The sequence below is a fragment of the Lacerta agilis genome, chromosome Z, assembly GCF_009819535.1.
Source record: "Lacerta agilis isolate rLacAgi1 chromosome Z, rLacAgi1.pri, whole genome shotgun sequence".
In the NCBI taxonomy this organism is placed as follows: Eukaryota; Metazoa; Chordata; class Lepidosauria; order Squamata; family Lacertidae; genus Lacerta; species Lacerta agilis.
The window spans coordinates 7,169,103-7,193,032 of NC_046331.1; the positions used below are offsets into that span (position 1 = coordinate 7,169,103).

Sequence of the window (23,930 nt, forward strand, 5' to 3'; positions counted from 1 at the left end):
GCAATGCCAATTGAAGACTATTCCACGAGAGGGCAGCATAGCCCATGCTTTCTGAAAGGAAAAATGCTTTAGATTCAGGGGTTAGCAAACTTTTTCAGCAGTGGGCTGGTCCACTGTTCCTCAGACCTTGTGGGGGGCTGGACTGGATTTGGGTTGGGGGGAGAACGAATTCCTATGCCCCACAAATAACCCAGAGATGCATTTTAAATAAAAGGACGCATTCTACTCATGTAAAAACACGCTGATTCCCGGACCATCCACGGGCCGGATTTAGAAGGCGATTGGGCTGGATCTGGCCCACGGGCCTTAGGTTGCCTACCCATGATTTAGAACTTCTAAAATTAGAAATGCTGGAAGGTGTTGGGCTGGGAGGGAGTTCACAACTGAGTGAAAGATTCAGCTTTCATCCCAAGCTCCTCCTAATCCTGGTTGGCCCTTTGTTTCTGGAGCACCATTCAAGGTGTCGTTGGCCACAACATTGTGTTTTAAAGTAAAGTCATGAATCCTGAACTGGGGGAAGGGGGGCTAATTTATATTCAAATAGTAAAAAAAAAAAAAAGGAGCAAAAGCTTTGCAGGAGTGGGATAGAAGAAGTAAATAATAACCCTGGGTTGTCGTGCTCTTTTTCTCCTCCACCACAGCCAGGTCTCCTGGAACCGACATCCCACCTGATTCGGGTGACAAAAAGTGCCCCGACCTTGGGCATTGCCATTGAGGGAGGAGCCAATACTCGCCAGCCGTTGCCTCGTATTGTGACCATACAGGTAAGGGAGGTGGTGGCCGGTGCTCTCAGACAGTGGCAGGTGCATCTCTTTCAGGGTCCGAAATTATTAGAAACGTATATCAGAGCAAGGCTGCATCCTGCACTGAGTAAATGAGGAGGTTCCCCAGCAGTGGTCTGTGAACCACCAGCCCTTCATTCAGGAAGTCTATGTACTTGTGGTTGAGGATAAGAGCTGGCACCATAGCTGTCAAGTTTCGGATTTGAAAATAAGGGATAAGCAGCCTCACCTATCCCGGGGACAGTCACATGGCAGTGGTGGGCGGAGCCAGAAGCAAAAGTGGGCGGCACTGGTGTGAATGCACGCAGTAGGCTTACTGTATTTTGGAAACGCTGCCCATGGGCTACGATGCCTGTAAGCGCGGGAAATGGCTCCCGCTTGCTTTGAGGCTGCCAGGAGGCGAGGTCTTCCCAGTCCCTGGCCAGCAAGGGGAGGGAGAGGAGCTGCTTCCTTTGAAAAAATGGGAAATTAAAGGGATATAAAAAATAAGGGATAGCAGCGGGAAACTGCTTGAAATAAGGGAGATTCCCGGGGAAAATGGGATACTTGACAGCACTGGCTGGCACACCCTATGCATTCAATATTCATACTGACCTAAGGCTGTGTTTCTGTTTCTTATCTTGGATTTCATGGTATTACGTTTTGAATTCTGTACAATGTAATAAAATGTGCTATACAAGAAATAAATGAAGCATTAAAATACAATTAAAAATCGTGCAGCATCTGGTATCTGGTATGGTGCATTACAAGCACAACTTAGCAGTTTCCAAGTTGTGCTTCTATGGCGGTCCCAACCTTTTTAGGTCCGTGGGCATATTTAGGTTTTTGGAGCAAAAACATCCTCTCTGGTCATTTCTCTCTGCACCCTCACCCTGGCTCAGCATCCCTGCACCAGCCACTAAACACAGAAGGAAAAACTGCTGATACACTCCTTAAAGAGCATTGCAGACCTTCAGTATTCAACCCTACAGTACGCGAATGAATCCTACTGTGTTCATTGGAATTTATAATGAATTGATGGAAAAGAATTCGATTGGCTATGTGGGTTAAACCACAGAGCCTAGGGCTTGGCGATCAGAAGATCGGCGGTTTGAATCCCTGCAAAGGGGTGAGGTCCCGTTGCTCGGTCCCAGCTCCTGCCAACCTAGCAGTTCGAAAGCACGTCAAAGTGCAAGTAGATAAATAGGTACCACTCTAGCGGGAAGGTAAATGGCGTTTCCGTGCGCTGCTCTGGTTCGCCAGAAGCGGCTTTGTCATGCTGGCCACATGACCCGGAAGCTGTACGCCGGCTCCCTCGGCCAATAAAGCGAGATGAGCACTGCAACCCCAGAGTCGGACACGACTGGACCTAATGGTCAGGGGTCCCTTTACCTTTACTTGTTGTTGTTTTTTTAAAAAGTTCTGCATTATTGTTAATACAAGTATTTAATTTATTCTCTTTATCAACCACCCAATAACCAGAGTTCTCTGAGTAATGTGCAGAATGAAATCGAAAGTCAATGTTACAGTTGCTCAGGACAGCAAAACTCACAATGATATACCGTGGTGCCCCGCTAGACGAAAATAATTCGTTCTACGAGTGTCTTCGTAGAGCGAATTTTTCGTCTAGCGAAGCGGCAATGGAGTGCGGAGGTTTTCGTGACGAAATTTATTTATTTTTCGTCTTGCGAGGCAGCCCCATTGACTTTTTCGTCTTGCGGGGCAGCCTTCCGCTAGTGAATGCCTTTCGTCTAGCGAGTTTTTCGTCTAGCGATGCACCACTGTACTAGCTCATTTTACCTCTTAACATCTTCTTTCTTTCTTCTGCTCCTGCTCCAGAGGGGAGGCTCTGCCCACAACTGTGGGAAGCTGAAGGTGGGCCACGTGATCCTGGAGGTGAATGGAGTGACAATGCAAGGGAAAGAGCACCGGGAAGCCGCTCGCATCATCGCCGAGGCATTCAAAGCGAAGGACAAGGACTGTGTTGATTTCCTAGTCACTGAGTTTAATGTCTCACTTTAGGGATAGGGCCCAGGAAGGTCCCAAAGCCAAATGCAAGAAAGAAACAAAGCAAGAACAAGGGTTTGAGCAGACTGTCGTGTGCATGTTAGCACATGTGCACTATCACAAGACCCAGATAACTCCCACCTGAAGCCCAGCAACACATGTACGCATGCCGCGCACAGAGCACATGCAGGATATATGCTTTGGGTTGTTGCACTGGTACTCAAAGCAGCTTCTCTGCTACCACTCCAAGACTGAGCCCGGCCAGGTGGTCTGTGGGAACAAAGAACAATGGGACTTAGAGGAGAAGCAAAGAGAGTCGGTCACCTCCTGATAATAGTTCTTTCCATAAACCATTCTCATCTGGTTGGTGAACTATGCCGTAGATGTCCCATCTCTGCCTATTTTGTCTCTGTGTTTGAATGACTTGGCCAGTCACTTGTCTGAATACCTCACCCCACCCTCTCTAGCTCTTCCATTGCTTGCACTGTACAGTAGCATCTTGCACCTGCTTCAGAGCACCTATGAGTTGGGTGAGGGACGAGCCCCACCTACACTTCTCAAGCAGTCCTAGAGGAGAGAGGGGCCTCCAGGGGGCGCCACTTGTAATGCTTTGGGGTTTAACCTCTGTGACACACCTGGCGTGAGGTGAAGTTCCTACACTCTGCCTTCCCACCCATTCACAGCCTGCCATGAACAATGCCCTGTAAATGGCCAGCAATGTCACTGTATTTATATATGAAAGAGCTTGTGCTTTTAATTTTTCAATAAATGAAACATGTTAGGAAATCATTTTTTAAGACAACTTGTTTGATTGGTTATAACAGGGTGGGGAACCTCAGACCTAGGGGGGCCAAAAGCAGGCCTCCAGCACTCTCTATTTAGTCCTCAGTACTCTCCCCAGACAACACCCTCCTTGAGTGTTTTTGCCTGGCTAGGATGTGCCCTTCAACTCTTGACAATACCTCTTGCTTGCCTGAGTGGAGGATAGAAAGGGGTGTGTGCATATAGAAACCAGCCCATGGAACAAACCTACTTCTGCCTCTGGCCCCCGCCCATCACTGGCACGTCAAGTTTGCCCTTAAGAAAATGCAGACCCCAGGCTGAAGAATGTTCCCTGATAGAACTTGCCCCTACGAGGCAGTTACAAGGACCAAAGGTCTCTATCTTCCCCACCAGCTTCCCTGGTTCCTTCCCAAGCAACCTGAGGCTTGTCATCATCTTGTCTGTCTTTGCTCTGCCCTCTTCATGCCTCTTCAGGTTCTGGGAGACCAAGGCGGATGATAGGTGATCGCAGCAGGAGGGGGAGACAGCCTGGCTTCCTCACCAGCCTAACTCATCTCTGCCTGTTGACCTCCCTCCTCTCCTGATTCAGCTTCTGCCTCTGGACTGCTTTCTGACTGCCTTTCCTGCTCATTTCCTGTTACCTCTGCAGCTTTCAACACCTTCTCCCAGTCTGCTCCCTCTGACCATACATTGTTGTCCTACCACCAATTCCCTGGTTCTGAGCCTTCTCCTCCTGGGGGGTTCCCTTGGGGGTTCTCCAGCTGGTGCCTGACACCACTCCTCTGCATCCTGCCAGTCCATGTAACAATACATTTAAAAGAACAAAATGCACACATCAGTGACCAGTACATCTAACTCAAAAGATGGGCATCCTTTCTGTTTATTTCCCCACAAATTCCACACAGTGAAAACCTTGGATTTTTCCAGCTCAGAAGATTCACATTAGTGCAAACAAGCGAATGTTTATTTTTAGCTGAAGTTAAATGCACAAAAATGCCCATTTTATAAAATCAGCTGAAAACAAGCTCCCCACCCCGTTCACCCACACAGCCTTCTCAGGTCATGAGGAGCAGAGGTTGGCAAAAAGTATCCTAATAAATGCAGCACCCTATATGAAACAAAAGATGGTACAGACAGAGGAGTTTTGCAAAATGAGGGTCTTTTAGCTTTTATTGAAACACAGTTTTTATTTTCAACTTTACAAAAAACCTTAAGTGGGTTTTAGCAAACAAAAATATAAATGAAACGATGTTTCTTCTTCTGCTGCTGCTGCTGCTGCTGCTACTCAGAGCAAATATATACAGGGTGAGTCTTTTAAAAGAGGCCCTGTGGAACATGTGCACTCTGTATCCACGGGGCCTCTTTTAAAGGACTCACCCTGTGCCAAACTATATATGCACAAAAAACCCCAACACAAACCAAACATTGATACTATGAAATCTTTGATGGAGAAAGGAGGAAAGGAGGAAATTTGGTTTACACTAGGGTTGTTGGCTGGGCTGATGGGAGTTGTAGTCCAACAGCATCTGGAGGTCCACAGCCCCGCCCAGCTCCTCTTCGGGATTACTATGTGTTTTGCAAAATTCATCGGGTGGGGGAGTGTCCCCCACGCTCTGGCGATAAAAAAGAGAGAAAGTGTTCTTTTTCTTTTTACGCGTCGCTCTGCATGCAAATTTAGCCCCACCCCGATTTCCGACCAATCCCAATATAGCAAGAACTGTCCCGCTTTTAGCAAGTCATTGAATTTCAGAGCAGCCCCTGCTTCTTTGCTAACGGACGCGGGCGGATGTGGAAGGAGGAGCCTTGAGGGCGTATTATGCAGATGACCCACCAAGCCCGGCCTCTTCCATCCCTGGCTATCTGCCTGCCCAGTATTGGAGGAGACTATTGTTAGCCGCCAAAGTTGCAACTCCAGGAAATTGACTAAAAGGGGCCAATCGCTCTTTTCTCGCCCTCGAAGGCGCAGCTGGAGGAAGAGAAGAACGGAAACTTTGTCGCGCGCGGAGAGCGGAAGGAAAAGCTGGTCTCTCCAGGTGAGTAGCCGGCTCTGGAGGGAGCTCGATCTGGAGACACCGCATTTCGCGACTCTCAGGAAAGGACTCCGTGCGGGGAAGGGGTGCGTGAGAGAGACTGTCTTTAAAAAGAGGTGGGGAGGCAGCCCAGGATAAATCCCTGCCACCCACCCCAATCACTGAGAAATCATTGAGTGGCGCTTTGATCCCCCATCTCTCCCCCCTCGAGATCCGCCTTCTCTTTTCTTGAGAAAAAGAGAGAAAAGTTGAGAACGTGGCCCAAATATGTCGCCAGTTGTGCATCTCTCCCCTCTTCATGTTTATTTCAATTGCGCCTGATTTCGCAGAAGGCTCAATTTAGAAAAGAAAATCTTTCTATTTTAATAAAGAACAATCTTCGTAGCACACGTCGATGCTTGCTTACTCCGGAGTAAGTACCGCTGTGTCAGTGGGATCTTACATCCAAGTTAAGGTTGTGTGTAGGGTTGCAGACTTGATGAGTGATGCAGCGACAAAACTACTAGCCTATCTGCAAAGCTAAGCGGGATCCAGTATGCTTTCAAATTGGATGGGAGACCTCCTGTTGAGATTCCTGCATTGCTGGGGGTTGGACTAGAGGACCCTCGAGGTCTCTTCCTAATCTACAATTCTATGAGGGTAAGGATTGTGCGCTGCCTTCTGTGTGTTGTTTCTCCCAAAGCGGGAGCAGAACCTGTTGTTGCTGTGGTTGCATCTTAAAGGGAAAAGGCATTGGCTGCAGCGAAGTTTTGTTAGTATCTGGCTACTTGCTAAGCAACCGAAGGGAACAATCTAAGGCTGGTGAGTTCATCTGCTTGCTTCTCTTTGAAAGAGTTTTTAGACTTTCCTTCTTAGTTCCAGGGGAAGTGGAAGAGGGGAAGGAAACCACTTAGTTACTAAGGCTGCAGTTCTGCCTATACACTTACCCAGGAGTAAGTCCCATGGAACTCAGTGGGATTTACTTCTAAGTAGTAATGCGGCCAAACTGCGGGAGGCAGTGGAGGATAGGGGTGCCTGGCATGCTCTGGTCCATGGGGTCACGAAGAGTCGGACACGACTGAACAACAACAACAACAAAGTAATCCGGCTGGCGCTGTGGTCTAAACCACTGAGCCTCTTGGGCTTGCCAATCAGAAGGTCGGCAGTTCGAATCCCCGTGACGGGGTGAGCTCCCATTGCTCGGTCCCAGCTCCTGCCAACCTAGCAGTTCAAAAGCAAGTAGATAAATAGGTACTGCTCCAGCGGGAAGCTAAACGGCATTTCCATGCACTGCTCTGGTTCGCCAGAAGTGGCTTAGTCATGCTGGCCACATGACCCAGAAGCTGTACACCGGATCCCTCAGCCAGTAAAGCGAGATGAGCACCACAACCCCAGATTCATTTGCGACTGGACCTAGCAGTCAGGGGTCCCTTTACCTTTAGTTATGCTTTGCAATGACACCAGGCTTATGTGCATAAGTTAAACTGAGCAACAGGGAATTTCCTAAATGCTCCCACATGACTGGGGGCAAAAGAGCTGTCTGCCCCCGTAAGAACATTACAGCCTGCTGGATCAGGCCAATGTCCTATCTAGCCCAGCATCCTGTTCTCACAGTGACCATCATGGGAAATCAGCAAGCAGGAATCGAGCGCAAGAGCACTTTCACCTCCTGTGGTTTCCAGCAGCTGGTATTCAGAAACATTGCTGCCTCTGACCATGGATGCAGAAAATAGTCATCATGGCTAGTAACCATTGATGGCATTCTCCATGAACTTTAAAGTTGGTGGCCATCACTGCCCCTTGTGGGTGTGAGTTCCATAGGTTAACTGGGCACTCTATGAAGAAGTACTTTAGTTCATCTGTTCTGAATCTTCCAATATTCAGCTTCATTGATTATCCACAGGTTTTGTGTAATGGCCGGGGGGGTGGGAGAGATTTATCTCAATTATCTCTGATTTTCTTTTAAGGAGGTGGGGGTGTTGGCCAATGAATATCCAGCTTTATTAATGGTATTCAATATGCAACATTATAAACGTTCCAGTTCCCCCTTCTCCTTCAGTTCATATTTATAATGAGCGAAGCTTTGGTTTAGGCAGTAAGTCTACAGTAAAGGTAAAGGTAAAGGGACCCCTGACCATTAGGTCCAGTAGCAGATGACTCTGGGATTGCGGCGCTCATCTTGCTTTATTGGCCGAGGGAGCCAGCGTACAGCTTCCGGGTCATGTGGCCAGCATGACTAAGCCACTTCTGGCGAACCAGAGCAGTGCACGGAAACGCCGTTTACCTTCCCGACCGAGTGGTACCTGTTTATCTACCTGCACTTGACGTGCTTTCGAACTGCTAGGTTGGCAGTAGCTGGGACAAAACAATGGGAGCTCACCCCGTTGCGGGGATTTGAACTGCCGACCTTCTGATCGGCAAGCCCAAGAGGCTCTGTGGTTTAGACCACAGTGTTATCCTAAATGGTTTGGACCTAAGTGAGTAGGGTCTGTCGATTGCAGTGGGCCTACTCTGGTTGCATCCAATGTTAGTCATACTCAGTGCATCTACTAAGAAGTAAGCAAATGAGTTATGTGGTCCTTTGTGGGGTATATATATATATATATATATATATATATATATATATTACACTATCCCTTTACCAATAGAAAAAATATTGGCAGGGCGATTGCTGGCTCAGTCAGAGAAACCAATTTACAGATGGAAAGCTGAGAGTCTGACACATAACAGCAGCTTAAGTCAAAGGCTCATATCCTTTTCACTGTAAAAAAATAATTTTTTAAGGCTATCTGCGTAATTAAAAAATGCATCAACCATACTTTCACTCTTTATAGAATTTGAGACTTGAAAGCTTCTCTGTTTGCACCACCACCATCAACAACCAGAATGTTCTCATGAGCTGCTCAGCCAACAGAGTATTTTGTCTTTGATCTAAAGCTCCAGTGAGTGACATTCCAAACTCTGGGTTCATTTATTACCTCCTGGGGTACATGTGTGTCTGTGGCTTTGCAGTATAACCTAGAGGTATCCAGATGGTACATAAACCATGTGAAACAGCAGATGGGTACAGAAGAAAGGAGAAATTCTGTGTTATATAATGTTCTGACTCTATACTCTCTCTCTCTCTCTCTCTCTCTCTCTCTCTCTCTCTCTCTCTTACACCCCCCCCCCACACACCAGTTTCATTGTCCTACCATAGCCTTACCCAGCCTGTTGCCCTCCAGAAGTTGCTAGACTCCAACTCCCATCAGCCCCAATCAGCATGGTCAGTGATTGCAGATGTTGGGAGGTGGAGTCCAGCAATATCTAGAGGGCCACAGGTTCCCATCTGCTCTGATTAAAGCACTCATTGTCAAAGATTTTTTTTTTATCAAGCAAAATATGCCACACGTGAAGCAGAACTTTAAAAATATCAAGCCACCCACTTTGCAAAATTTATGTGATCTCAGATCTCGCAGCAAAGCTGTAAAGCTGACTTTTAAAACATTTCCTATCAGTTTAAAAAAATGTTAAAAGTGAACAACATCTGCACACTTAAGTTTAAGTTTGGAAGACCTTTTAGTTTCTATTTTTTATATTATAATGATAATAATAATAAATCCCATAAACTTATTTTTAAAAGAAGAAGTAATCAACTGAGTACAGAACTCAGTACTGTTTTCAGGGCTGTCTTTGAGAACGGGGAGAGAGCTCTGCTTCTCAGCTCTCCCACAGCTGGAATGTGGATATTGAGTGAGCGGCCAAAATACTGAATGAGTGGAACTCTGTGTTACAGAGTTTGATGCCATATATATTATACTGTTTGTGGATTTTGATGTTTTCCACACTGTATTTAATTTTTACTGCTTTATTGTTTTGTTTTTTTGTAAATCACTTTGGGGGTCTGTTCTGATGAAAATCAGTATGTAAGTACCATGACATAAATAATAATCATAAATAACTGATGAACTTTCCTTTGAATAGAGTGCAACTGGTTTTTTTTTTAAAAAATGGTTTAGAAATCAAAGAGTGACTACAAGAAGCTTTGTAGATTAATGAAGAAATATTGTTGTAAATATGAATTTTGTAGTGATTAAGTTGAAACAGGATGGCTTAAAGCAATGATAGATTTAAGAAGTATAAATTAAAGAAATAGAGGTTTGAAAACCATGTGGAGGGTTTGAGGGAAGTCATGGCCCTAAAAAGCCAGAGTGTTAGAAGTATGGAAGTTAATGTGATTTTTTTTGTAATGTTTGCATATAAAATTAATAAAAATGATATTTAAAAGAAAAAGAAATCAAAGAGTGACAGGTTGAAATTAAAATGTACTTCCCCACCTTAAGCTGCTTATTTATTTATTTAACTCAGTTGGTTATAGAGTGTGGTGCTGATAACACCAAAGTCGCAGGTTTGATCCCCGTATGGGACAGCACCATATCCCTGCATTGCAGAGGGGTTGGACTAGATGATCCTCAGGGTCCCTTCCAACTCTACAATCCTTTGATTTCATGATTCTAAAAAGTACACACCCCTTACATGACAGAAAATATCACAGTGGTCTATGGAGAATGATCTAAAATATTCACTTTTTAAAAAAAAACAGTGATAAATGCAAACATTAAAATCATTTATTTAAAAATATCAAAATAATGAATGAAGCCTGTAATAGATTTTTTTTTTAAAAAAACAAACTAATATGTGTAATAAAATGTAGTGTTAAAATTGCTGCACGCTAAACTTTGATGCCTGGGGAGGTTTGTCAAAACACAAAACAGAAAATTCAGCAGGTGCTGAAACCGGCGCAGGCAAAGTGTCTGCCTAACATTAATAACAGTAATAACAATATTTTAAGAGTGCAGAGATAATTCATGTCTGGATTCCATAAAATTTCCCTTGCCAAGAAATTGCAGCCACGTGTCTTAATCCTTAAGAACCATTCCTTGGAAGTGAGCCGGGCTGAGATCTTTGGGACTTAATCCTGTAATTGGTTGCATAATATGGTTTAACTCAAAGTCCCATCATTTTGGTACTTTCACCATACTACCTGGAGTGGAAGGGTGATCCACAAGATGTCTATGATTCATTATCATAGCATACCTTCCAAATGCTCCTATATAACTGAGGTAGGGAGTCTCTTTCAGCCCTGGGCAACTTTCTCTGAGCCACATCACATGCCGGTGGTGGGCGGGGCCAGAGGCAAAAGTGGGTGGAGCAATTAAAATTTATCTTTCTACCCGGAAGAGGTCACTTTGGTGCTGCAGACACAGCAGGCTTATTTGTGTTCCTGTACATGTATATACAGTACAGATACACATATGTACACACACACACACACACACACACACCTCTGTCCTCCATCAAGGCAAACAAAAATCAGTATTATCTATTCCAGGGGTCAGCAAACATTTTCAGCAGGGGACCGCTCCGCGGTCCCTCATACCTTGTGGGGAGCCGGACTATATTTTGAAAAATAAATAAATGAACGAATTCCTATGCCCCACAAATCACCCAGAGATGCACTGTAAATAAAAGCATACATTCTACTTGTATAAAACACTAGGCAGGCCCTACAAATAACCCAGAGATGCATTTTAAATAAAAGGACACATTCTACTCATGTAAAATATGCTGATTCCCGGACTGTCCATGGGCCGGATTTAGAAGGCGATTGGGCCGAATCCGGCCCCCGGCCTTAGTTTGCCTACCCATGATAGTCACTCAATATGTATATTAAGCTGTAAGAAGAAGAAGAAGAAGAAGAAGAGTTTGGATTTGATATCCCGCTTTTCACTACCCAAAGGAGTCTCAAAGCGGCTAACATTCTCCTTTCCCTTCCTCCCCCACAACAAACACTCTGTGAGGTGAGTGGGGCTGAGAGACTTCAAAGAAGTGTGACTAGCCCAAGGTCACCCAGCAGCTGCATGTGGAGGAGCGGAGACACGAACCCGGTTCCCCAGATTATGAGTCTACCACTCTTAACCACTACACCACACTACAAAGAGGGTGCAAAGCTGAGCCAGTAGTGGATGTGGCTGGGGAGGGGTGCTGCTTGGAGACAGTCCCAAGGGCCTGGTCAGAGGGCCCCATTTGCCCCCGCTCCCAGACCTGAGGTTTACTATATACAAACAGCCCTTATTTTCTGATACTTGTCCCAGTTAAATCCCCCAGCAAGCCAGGATCACACATTTCTCATGGTTTCCCAGGCTCAGTTCCCTGGGAAGATGGGCTGATAAACACTGTAGCTCTGAGAGGGGAATATGCTTCTTCTAGCTCTGCTCTCTGCATCCCAGGATTCCTTTGGAGAGCCCACAACTGTTAAAGTGATAATGATGCAGCTTTAAACATGCAGATGAGGCCAAACAAATAACTTTCCAATATATAAAGTAGGTAACATTTTTTAAAAAAAAGAAATCCAGGAACAGAGGGGCACAGAATTGGGAAAGAAAACGATTTCTTTCCCATTTTGTGCCTCTTTGGACATACTTGCCGAGGGAGGTGAGCAGCTGAACAGAGCACTTAGGAGGGAGAGGAGTCTGTGGCTGGGGAAGATGAATACCGGTAATCTGATTAGCAAAACTGACTTCTCTAAACTGCAAGGGGCGGGGAGAAATGTAAGATTCCTCTTAACTGGCCTTTTTTTTCTTTCTATACAGTGCATGGTGGTGGCAGGATGCGGTTTATTTCTGGGGAAAGCAGACAGAGGAACTCTCAGTAGTTGTTTAAAAGGACTTTGCTCAAAACGGAACTGGATTGATGCTTCATGTTCTGATAGCAAAACGTTTAAGTACTTGAGAGGGAGGGGAGCAGGGAGAGAACGAAGCAGGGATCATTCAGTAGAATGCAGGAAACAATTATTATTTTGTTGCGTGCTGTTTGTTGTCTAAATTTGACAACTTCTTTTTAATATGGAGAAGGGTACAACGTACCTGCAAACTTCTTTATACATACAGTATTACATTGGAGTAACAATGGACACAGTATTCAACATAGTTCAGGACATAACAAGTTGCTTTATACAGTCAGACCAATCGTCCATCTAGCTCAGGGGTCAGCAAACATTTTCAGCAGGGGGCCGGTCCAATGTCCCTCCGACCTTGTGGGGGGGGGGCAGACTATATCTTTTTTTGGGGGGGATGAACGAATTCCTATGCCCCACAAATAACCCAGAGATGCATTTCCTCTTCGCTATCCATTTTCTCTTTTGCATTTGTTGGCAGTTCTGCTTATTGTTTCAGTTTGGCTCCCCACCCCCTGCCCCGTGTGTGTTTTAAATAATTAAGAACTTGAGTAATTTCTCGTTGTCTTCAGTCCAGCTTTTGGACCATTGGGGACCCCTAACAGTGATTACCACCAATACCTCAGTGATCAGGCAGAGACAGAAGGGATCTAGGAGGGATACAGGCAACTTGCAACTTATATCCATTTAACATGAGTGCATTTTGTTTTTATGTGCTTGGCAAATCTTAAAATAAAAATGGAAAGGGGGCGGCCATCTGGGGAAGAAAGACCTTGGCAATCCCACCTGCCATCGAACCCAATGTGCTTTGGCTTTACATGCTGTTCCTGGTACATACGGTAACCCCTGTGTAAGTTGAATCGCCTGTATTTACTAAAGGCTTCTAATAAAGGTGACCTCATTCCTGCATCCCATGGCCTCTGTGTAATGCATATTTCCCTACCCTCAGCAGAATTTAATTTAATTTTAATTTAATTTAATAATAATAATTTAAATCTTTTTTAAAAAAATCTTTTTTAAAAAATCCAAATAGTTGCTTTAAAATGAAATTATAATGGTGATACTTAGGAGGCTGCTTCTTGCAACTGGTGCCTTCATTTCCACCAAGTTGTCCTATAACTGACCCCTAAATATAGGGTGTTTTTTTGTTTTTAGGTTTGACAGCCATAACTGCACCTGTTTGCTTGTTCCACCCACCTTTTTAAGTTGAAAAAAGAGAGAGAAAGATCAATGTGCTTGGATATATCAGGAAGGGTGATCAAAGAATGTGAATGGACTCTGGTGACTAATGAGGGTTAATGCACTCGTGCCACTTTGCCAGTTGCCCAGTGGCATGCGATCCATTAGCAGTGGATCAATTGCAAGTTAGATAAATAAATAGTGTCATCATCCTGGATAAATATGTTCTGTTTCTAGTTCAAGTCATTTTGTCTTGTGCTGCACTGCTTTCTGTTTAGACCGAGCCTTTCTCAGTTTGATGTGTGGATGGGAGGGGATGCCATTTGAAGGGCCTGGGAGAAACTGACCCTCTCATAAGGACATAAGGAGAGTCCTGCTGGATTAGACCCAAAAATCCATTGCACCCCAGCTTCCCACAGTAGGCAACAAGATGCTTTTGGGAGCCCTACAAGGAGGACATGAAAGCTACCTCCCCTTCTTTCACCCACAAGTGATGGGTAGCGAGAGATAGACTGTCTTTCAGTATGAATGGTCTAGATCAGCGGCACAGGTGCTGGGCAGCCCCCAAGATGGGGGTGGCAGTACAGGGCTCATCACGTGATATTACACATATTTTCCAACACTGAGGCTGGACCAGCATGGCCTAGTGGAAAACTGTGCTGGCCTGTGCAATGTTGGGCTATGCTGCTCAGGCTGGAGGAACCTTGCCTCCTCCGCATCTTGAATTTTCAGGGGGCTGAGCCCCCTGCTAAGGAATATTGAGGAGGCTGGTGACACTTCTGACCCCTAGAGTTGGCACGCCTGATCAGGGGTGGGAAACCTCAAAGCCAGGAAACAAATGTGGCCCTCCAGGCCTCTCTGTCTGCCTCTTGGAACTCTCCACAGTCTCACCCAGTTGCACTCCTCATTGACCCTCCTCAATGCTCTCCTTTGATTGGAGCAGGGGCAGTTGCCCAATCCTCAGTTTCCTTGGTCTAGCATACCAGCATCTGTTCATTTTTTGCTCTGGGATTAATAACAGTTTTGGTGAAGGGGGGGGCAATTAAAGGGGGAACTGGGCTTAAAAAGGCTCCCCATCACCATTCTATATAGTTGGCCACTGAGCATGCTAAATCCCATTGCTGTTTTTTTTTGGGGGGGGGGATTCTTTGTCTTTCTCTAAGCTCCCCTCCTCTGCATTGATGGTGTTGCTGTGGCTACAATAGCAAGTACACAAGCCTTTAAAGTCAGAAATAAATGGTGATGATGGGGCTGTCAATGGATTTGACTCTTAAGAACATTAACTCCCTTAGAGAATACTGGTGGACGTGTGTTCATGTCTCTTTTGATTGGTGTTTATTACATTTATATCCCATCTCTCAACATGAAGAGATGGGATATTTTTTTGAAGCTCAACATCAAAAAAACTAAGATCATGGCCACTGGTCCCATCACCTCCTGGCAAATAGAAGGGGAAGAAATGGAGGCAGTGAGAGATTTCACTTTTTTGGGTTCCACGATCACTGCAGATGGTGACAGCAGTCACGAAATTAGAAGACGCCTGCTTCTTGGGAGAAAAGCAATGACAAACCTAGACAGCATCTTAAAAAGCAAAGACATCACCTTGCCGACAAAGGTCCGTATAGTTAAAGCTATGGTTTTCCCAGTAGTAATGTACGGAAGTGAGAGCTGGACCATAAAGAAGGCTGATCGCCGAAGAATTGATGCTTTTGAATTATGGTGCTGGAGGAGACTCTTGAGAGTCCCATGGACTGCAAGAAGATCAAACCTATCCATTCTCAAAGAAATCAGCCCTGAGTGCTCACTAGAAGGACAGATCCTGAAGTTGAGGCTCCAGTACTTTGGCCACCTCATGAGAAGAGAAGACTCCCTGGAAAAGACCCTGATGTTGGGAAAGATGGAGGGCACAAGGAGAAGGGGACGACAGAGGATGAGATGGTTGGACAGTGTTCTCGAAGCTACTAACATGAGTTTGGCCAAACTGCGAGAGGCAGTGAAGGATAGGCGTGCCTGGCGTGCTCTGGTCCATGGGGTCACGAAGAGTCGGACACGACTGAACGACTGAACAACAACAATCCCATCTCTCCTCTAAGACTGCATACTTGGTTTTCCTCCTCCACATTTTATTCCTCACAACAACCTTAGGCTGGATCAGCCCCAAATGTCCATGTAGATCTCCCTCCCACACATGGCTAACTTAGGTTCCAGCTAACTTAAGAAGAGCCCTGATGGATCAAGCTGATGATCCATCTAATCCACAGTGGCCAACCAGATGCCTCAGTAGGAAGACTGCCAGCAGGACCTGAGTGCAACAGCACCTCTCCCCATTTGTGGTTCCCAGCAACTGGGAAAGTCCGCAAGCCCAGTGGGAGTGCAACAGCCTTCTGCTGCTGTTCTGGCCTAGCAACTGGTGCTTCAAGGTGCTCCTGTTTCTGAACCAGGAGACTGCATATAGCAATCATCTGGTAGCCAGTCAAGGAATGGTGGTCATCAACCCTCCTCCATCCCTGATTGATAATCTGCTAGCTTTTGTCTCTGCCTACTGGATGAGCATCTACTGCCAATGAGTTTATCTCTGCCTGCCAGCCTGTTTTTTTCTTTTGTCTTGATTCTGAGTTGGGGTTAAATCTGGAATGGTATTTTTAATGACTGCCCCCCCTCCACCTTGCTGTAAGAAAATTTGCCATTCAACAGATCCAGTTCCTCTTAGCACAAATAATTGATTAAGCAACTATCTGGGATGTTGAATTGCAGTGCCATGTGAGTGAAATGGTGAAGTATTATGAAATCAAAGATAATGGGAGGGCGTTTACTTTAGTGAGGTGTATATCCAAGCTAGAAATGCCCAAATTTAGAAGATCTTTTACTCTTGCCAGATTCAATGTCCTACCATCTGCATTAGTGCAGGGCAGATTCGAAGGTAAACCATATTCAGAGAGGATATGCCCATGTGGTTTGAAGGAAGTTGAAACTATTACTCATGTCCTATTATGTTGTCATTACTATAGGAACATATGTTTGATATTTATCACTCCAATCATGCAAGAAACCCCAAGCAGATCTGATGACCACTACTTAAAATATCTGATAGAGGACCGAGAACCAGAGATTACCTTAAAAGTGGCCAAATTTTGTGCTGCTACTATAGAACTAAAGAGACAAGCTCTGAATGTATCTAATGGCCAATGTCTTAACATGCATATTTTAAATTAGCAGCTAATGTCTTAACCTACATATTTTAATTGTTTTATATCTGTATTATTTACTGTGCTCTAGCTTATATGTTCTCTATCATTGTATGTGTCCGTATTTCTGGTCTGTGACCATAATAAATTGATTCATTCAGTTTCATTCAAATTATTGATTTCAGCCTTATAGTTAAAGAGCCTCTGCTGTTACTGACAAAGGTTCTGTACCTTTCTGTTAAGACTTAACATTTAAGAGATGCAGAGGCAGCTTCATGTTCCAAGGGTCCCTGTTCCAAATGTCATGTTCTCTAAAAAAAAAAAAAAAAATCTGTACGTTTTCTAATCCTTATTATTATAGGCTTGGAAATGTCTGGGCAATGTCATCTGAAGTGTCAGAAGCTGGCGGAATTTCTGAATAAGCTTTCTATTGGCCAAAGGGCTGGGCTTTTTACCTTTTCCCATGACTAGAAAAATCAGAATTAAATGATGCAATGTACTAATTCCCAAAATTTCAAAACCAAAAAGTTGATCTGCTGGGGTTAATGGGCCCCACCAGCCCCAGTCTGCTCTCAGCCAGCCTTCACCTGCCTGTCTCCTCACTTTTAACCATTCAGGGGGTGTCTCTGCCTGCCATTTAAAAGCTCACACTAAAATATTAACAAGACATCCCCAAAATGGACAAAAAAGTGGGGGTTATGATTTACTGGGGGAAAGAACCAGCAAAGGGAAATAATGGGTGCAGATAAAGTAGCTTGAATAAGCTGTTCAAAAAGAAAAGAAATCCTATGTAAATTCCCTCTGTTTCTTGAGTTCAGAGTAGGCAAATAGTAACCAATAGTAGCATGTAACCAAAATAGTACCCTCCACATACGAATGGGAGGTGTCACTACGCTTAGCAGGGAAGGCGGACTCCCAAGCTTATCACTAGTACCAAAACATCTCTAGCAGAATACCAAAGCAGTAGGGGAGACAGCCAGATGGCCTAATAAAGGCAGAGCCATGCTTGGCCACCATAGAATACTGACTGGGTTTTTTTTGGGGGGGGGGGCGGAATGAAAAATTGACTGGGATGAGATTGGGATGAGAATGAAAAGGTGTATGGTGGAAGACAACATGGCTGGCTGGCAGCCTCAAGAGGAGCACTCCCTGCAGCAGAACCTTGCTGCAAGTCCCACATCTACAAATATCTATAACTTTAACAAATCAGTAAAAGGTACAGGAGTAAACAGTTTCGTTTAGCTTGGAACATGGGGTTGTTTTTGTTTTAAGGGTACAATGATACCTTGGTACTCTTGGAAACCAAACACTGCAAACCCGGAACTTAAGTGTTCTGGTTTGCAAACTTTATTCGGAAGCTGAACATGCTCCGTTTTGAGTGCCACACTTCCTTTTTGAGTGTTACGCTGAGGTCTGTCTGTTTTTGCTATTTATTTTGTGTTTTTGCAGCTCTTTTTGTTTTGTTTTTCTGACTGTGTGGAACCCAGTTCAGCTACTGATTGATTGATTGATTGATTGTGTAACTGCAGTACATTGAGTTTGTTCTTGGTATGAGCTTTCGTGTGCATGCACACTTCTTCAGATACCTGATATCTGAAGAAGTGTGCATGCACACGAAAGCTCATACCAAGAACAAACTCAGTTGGTCTCTAAGGTGCTACTGGAAAGAATTTTCTATTTTGTTTCGACTATGGCAGACCAACACGGCTACCCACCTGTAACTGCAGTACATTGTTTATTGCTTTCATTTTATGGATCAATCGTCTTGTTAGATAGTAAAATTCATGTTAAATTGCTGTTTTAGGGGTTGTTTTTTAAAAAGTCTGGAAGGATTAATCTGTTTTGCATTACTTTCTACGGGAAAGCGCGTCTTGATTTTGGAACGGACTTCCAGAAATGGATTAAGTTTGAGAACCAAGGTACCACTGTACTGTATGTAATTTATCATAATGATGCATCCTTGAGCATGCTTTCTTGGAACTAAGTTCCACTGCGTGTCATGGGCCTTTCTTTTGAGAAAACAGAAGGTGGTGCGTCTCAGTGGTAGAGCATCTGCTTTGCATGCAGAAAGACCCCAGGTTCAATCCCCAGCATCTCCAAGTAGGGCTGGGAAGGACTCCAGCCTGAAATCCTGGAGAGCTGCTGGCAGTTCAATGTTAACAGTACTGAGCAAGGTGGACTGGTGGTCTGACTAGTAGTATAGGGAACCTTCCTATGTTCCTAAAATGGGATTATACTGTAAGCACAATTCATCTGGTAGTAAACCTTGCGTGAGAAAAGTGGATAAGGAGCAATTTTTAAAATAAATAAATAAATAAAACTACAGCCCAAGGAAGTAAATCTTCAGCTGCGCTGGGTGGAGATTTTACTTTAAGGCATGTTTTGGTCTTGTAATATTAGTCCCATCACATGATGTTTTGACGCCTGACTGACCATTGCTGCAATCAGAAAAGCTGTAAACTGAGATGGATCAGATGTCTCTTAAGAAAGACCAATCTGCTGTGACCAGAATTGGGGTGTCGGGTGGGGGTGGGGTGGGGGAATCTTACAGAAAGGTCCCTTCTAAACATCTGTTTTATTGTGCATTCATGATTATTTGTGCTCATGATGGTATTGGGGCGGCTATATGCGATTCTGTTCCAGTACTGTTTGTGCCTACAGATGTTTCAGGGCTGTTTCATTTCTAGTCAGGCCTTGCCCCATAGCTTCCTATGGAAACCCCATAACTTTTTATGCCACAAATCACAAAGTGTGTCCCTCCCTACAGTGATAATGTGGTAACATTGGGCAAGCACTGCAGAACAAAAGTGGAATGATGCTCGGGCGGTCCTGTATAAATCAATAACTAATGCTCTGTTATTATTTCAGTTACGTGTTGTGAAATATACTCACAAAACAACAATTACCCACCATTCTGGAGGGAACCACAGATCTTTCATTGGCACCCCTACCTATGTCCTTTCTGCAGAATCCCTTCTACAGTGCTGGTGTGCTTGTGGTTTTGCTATAATGTTTTTGGAGTTTGGAAAGCAAAGCAGAAGACAGAAACAGCAGGAGAGGCCCAACTGAGGAAGTGAGATGGTGCAACAGAAATGAAATAACTCAAAAAAAGTTGATGAGATCATGTGGGTAGCAAATAGCCTGTCTACAACATTTTCTGTTTTTTTGCAAAATCATTTCTTGCCTGCCCCATCTGCAGGCCTTGTTAAGAATCACACACACACGTATATAACATTTCAGAAACAGAGAGCCCTTTGCGTACATCAGAGGGGAATGTTGTTTTTTTCTTCAGCCTGAGGGCTATATTCCATTTCAGGAAACCTTACTGGGAGCCATGTGCCAGGGCTAGGAAGAGCCAGAGGTAAAAGCAGACAGAGGCACAGATGTAAAGTTCAGTAGGCTTCTAGCCACAATGGCTATTTTTCTACTTTCACTGTTGTAAGCAATTGGCCTCTTAGCACCAATTGCTGGGGATCACAGGTGGGGAGAGAGATGTTGCACTATGGTCCTGCTTATGTGCTTTCCACAGGCATCAGGTTGGTCACTGTGAGAACAGGATGCTGGGCTAGACAGGTCCCCTTTGTCCTGGTTCATCTGGTCTCTTCTTAAACCCCCAACACCTCTGTATACCATTTGCTGGGAATTGCAAGTGGGTTGTTAGGCTCAAGTCCTGTTTGTGGGCTTCCCACAAGCATCTGGTTGGCCACTGTGAGAACAGCTTACTGAACTAAGTAGATGGGTCATTGGCCTGATCCAGAAGGCTTGTCTTATGTTCTTTTTGGGACCTCTGCCTGTACCAAGCTCTGTGTGATCAGAATTTGGATGAAAAACAGAAGTAGGACTTGCAGCTTGTGAGTACAGTTCTAGGTGTAATTTAGGGACACTCAAGCAAAGGTGGAGGAGGCTACTGGAAGTCTCATGTAAATTTAGGACAGTTTTGTTTGTTTTGTTCAGTCATTCAGTCGTGTCCGACTCTTCGTGACCCCATGGACCAGAGCACACCAGGCACGCCTATCTTTCACTGCCTCCCGCAGTTTGGCTAAACTCATGCTAGTCACTTCGAGAACATTATCCAACCATCTCATCCTCTGCCATCCCCTTCTCCTTGTGCCCTCAGTCTTTCCCAACATCAGGGTTTTTTCTAGGGAGTCTTCTCTTCTCATGAGGTGGCCAAAGTACTGGAGCCTCAACTTCAGGATCTGTCCTTCCAGTGAGCACTCGGGGCTGATTTCTTTAAGGATGGATAAGTTCGATCTTTTTGCAGTCCATGGGACTCTCAAGAGTCTCCTCCAGCACCATAATTCAAAAGCATCAATTCTTCTTTATGGTCCAGCTCTCACTTCCATACATTACTACTGGGAAAACCATAGCTTTAACTATACGGACCTTTGTCGGCAAGGTGATGTCTCTGCTTTTTAAGATGCTGTCTAGGTTTGTCATTGCTTTCTTCCCAAGAAGCAGGCGTCTTTTAATTTCGTGGCTGCTGTCACCATCTGCAGTGATCATGGAGCCCAAGAAAGTAAAATCTCTCACTGCCTCCATTTCTTCCCCTTCTATTTGCCAGGAGGTGATGGGACCAGTGGCCATGATCTTAGGTTTTTTTTAGGACAGAGGAACATGCTATTATAATATCTGAGGAGCCCACCTGGAACAGAGGCAGGTCTCAGCTTCTGTGCAGATTCCTTAAAGGTTTTCCCAGTCCAAGTACTGCATGCCAGCATTCTCTGTGACATCAGAAGAAACCTTGTGTTTCAACCTTAAGAATAGCCCTCCTGAGTCAGGGCAAAGGGCTCATTTATTTCAGAATTCTGCTTCCCACAGTGGGCCAACCAGATATTTCCAAGGCATGAAGGCAACAGCCCCCACACATTGCTTGCCCAATTAACAACTGGTGTCGTCATGATCAGAGGCTGCAGGAGCAGCTGTTGTGTCTCGGTCAGATGTGAACTGACTGTGGAAGATTGGGAGACAATTGCACCTGAGATGGTTGGAGAACAATGAGAGGACCTTCCCAGATAACCAGAGCTGGTAGGGGCATTCCCTGGACCCTCCTGGGCACCTTCTCCAGAGCCTGAAGCTTCAGATGCCTCCTACTGCGCATCACCAGGAGGGAGGCTTTAGTATGGAGGGAGTACCCATCTTCAGGCCAGAGGGTTGGCCCTCTGAAGTTCTCTCAAGGGAGTGGAGCCTGGAAGATGGAGGCACAGGCATTAAAGGCCTCAATCTGCTCTCAAGCTTTGTGTAAGCAAGCTGCTCATTTGGAGCTGTCCATGGTCTTCCAGCCTTGGTGCTTTCCCTTTTGGTTCCAGTGTCAGACCAGAATATGACAGGTGTTCAGATACCTTGCCTAGGAACATGAAGGTTCCATATGGGCACCACAGCTAACGGCCTTTGATAAACCCATTCTTCATGAATTTGTCAAATTCCCTATTGAAAGCCACCTAGAAAAGCTTAACAAGAGGAGCATTATGGAACGCCACTTAGGTTGCTAGCTTTTCTTTTCTTTACCATCATAAGCATAGGAGCAATCCAAGTTGCTGTTTTACCAGTGAGTTGGACTCCTTGTGCCTACTCTGGTTTGTCCTTCAGAAAAGCTTCATTGCTGAGAATCTCCATGGTCACAGTTTAGATTTAATCCATAGTGACGTGCCGTGTTCCCAAGTGCGGCAATTACCAGCTGTCTCCAGTTTCAAATGTGGCCTTGCTGTGTTTGTTGCGCTGGTTCTTTTTGCTCCTGGGTGGAGAGGTGTTTTAACACGAGAAGGAGCAGAGTCTTGGTATTCTAGGCACATTTACTCAGAGGCAAGTCTCACTGAGGTCGCCAACTGGTGTTTGCCCTGCATCTATCCAGACTCCAGGTGGGTGTTTGCCCAGTATCTATCCAGACTCCAGGTGGGTGTTTGCCCTGCATCTATCCAGACTCCAGGTGAGGCTCATATGCTTGAAAGGTTGCTGCATAATAAAATGCAAGACAAAAATAAAACTAGGAGAAGTGGACTAGTCTCCAAACCCCGAGTCACTAGCTTGTTAAGTGCAGGGAACATGTGTGGTGTTACAGAGGACCATCATGTGAGCCCTCACATAAAGTGGGAGACCCAGACACATATTGCCCACCTCAGTGAGAACTAGGAGCTTAGTTCAATGGAGTATAGTGCCATGTGGAAGTGTGGTTTGGCCTTGTGTGGAACTTGCATGTATTTTTTCCAGAATTCAGATGGCCTCAGTAGAGGATTTGGGAGTCCTTGGATAGATTTTTCTCTCTCTAACTCATATATTTAACCTGTGGAGAAACAGAGTGGATGAAAGGACTTTTCTCTAGAGAGAGGTAAAGGGGGGCATGAACACGTGGCTTTAGGGAAAGCAAGAAGAGATAGCATGAGTGGTTAATGGTGCCTTCGGTGTGGGAGGAAATTAGCTTCTCTCTCTGTGGGGGGGGCGGTAAGAAAAGGAGTGTCACACAACAGAGAAAAATCATACAGGCTTATTGAGAGGCCCCTCTCTTTAAAAGCAGCCTTGGGCGACAGTGAAAGTGAAGGCTATTTAGTCTCCCAGAACAAACAGTGGTGAACAAAGGAGGCTGTGTGCTAATGGGTCTTTCTCAGCCAAGCTGGACTGCAACAAGCCCAGCAGCTGCAAGTGGAACCCAGGTAATGTGGTTGCTGTTGCATAACCTCAGGGTGAGCTGCAAACCCTAATGGACTGTGCATGACCGTACCTTGATGGATTCCCTTGTGGGGTGGGGGCAGAAGCCCTGTCCACCTCAAGTGGAGCATCATGCAGGAAGAAGGAAGCCCATACTTAAAACTGTGGAACTCACTCCCAGATGGTTTGGTGACAGCCACCAACTTGAACTTGGACAAATCCATGTTGATAACTACTAGGCACATTGGCTATACTGTTCCTCCGCAATCACACAGTATGCTGGGAATTGCTATTAGGGAAGAGTGCTGTTGCACTCATGTCCTGCACCCCAGAGGCATCTGGTTGGCCACTGTGAGAGCAGGATAGGGACATAAGAGGTTGCCTTGGTCTATCTAGCTCAGCATTGTCTATGCTGCTTGGCAGTGCCTCTTCAGGATTTCAGAGAGGGTACACTCCCACCCCTTCCTGGAGATGCCAGGGATTGAACCTGGGATGTTCTGCATGCAAAGCAGATGCTTTACCACTGAGGTATGCTCCTTCCCCAAATGGACACTGCTAGGTGGGTCTTTGGCCTAATCCAGCTGGAGTCTTCGTACATTCTGTCCACCTTGTACAGAATCCTACTCCCAACAGCTGTGCACAAGAACCC

General features: G+C 45.1%; 2 protein-coding genes across 2 annotated transcripts in view; both read left to right on the forward strand.

The window, feature by feature from the left end:
* Positions 1 to 3,409, forward strand: part of WHRN (whirlin) — a 105,056-nt gene extending 101,647 nt beyond the window's left edge. The window contains exons 11-12 of the mRNA XM_033137810.1: positions 642 to 764; positions 2,601 to 3,409. Coding sequence (XP_032993701.1) covers positions 642 to 764; positions 2,601 to 2,783 — 306 coding nt within the window. The 3' untranslated portion in view covers positions 2,784 to 3,409. The remainder of the gene's footprint in view (positions 1 to 641; positions 765 to 2,600) is intronic.
* A 1,913-nt stretch (positions 3,410 to 5,322) lies between these two features.
* AKNA (AT-hook transcription factor) overlaps positions 5,323 to 23,930 on the forward strand; it is a 60,259-nt gene continuing 41,651 nt past the window's right edge. Inside the window, exon 1 of the mRNA XM_033137740.1 lies at positions 5,323 to 5,584. The gene's annotated coding sequence lies outside the window, so the exon portion shown is untranslated. The remainder of the gene's footprint in view (positions 5,585 to 23,930) is intronic.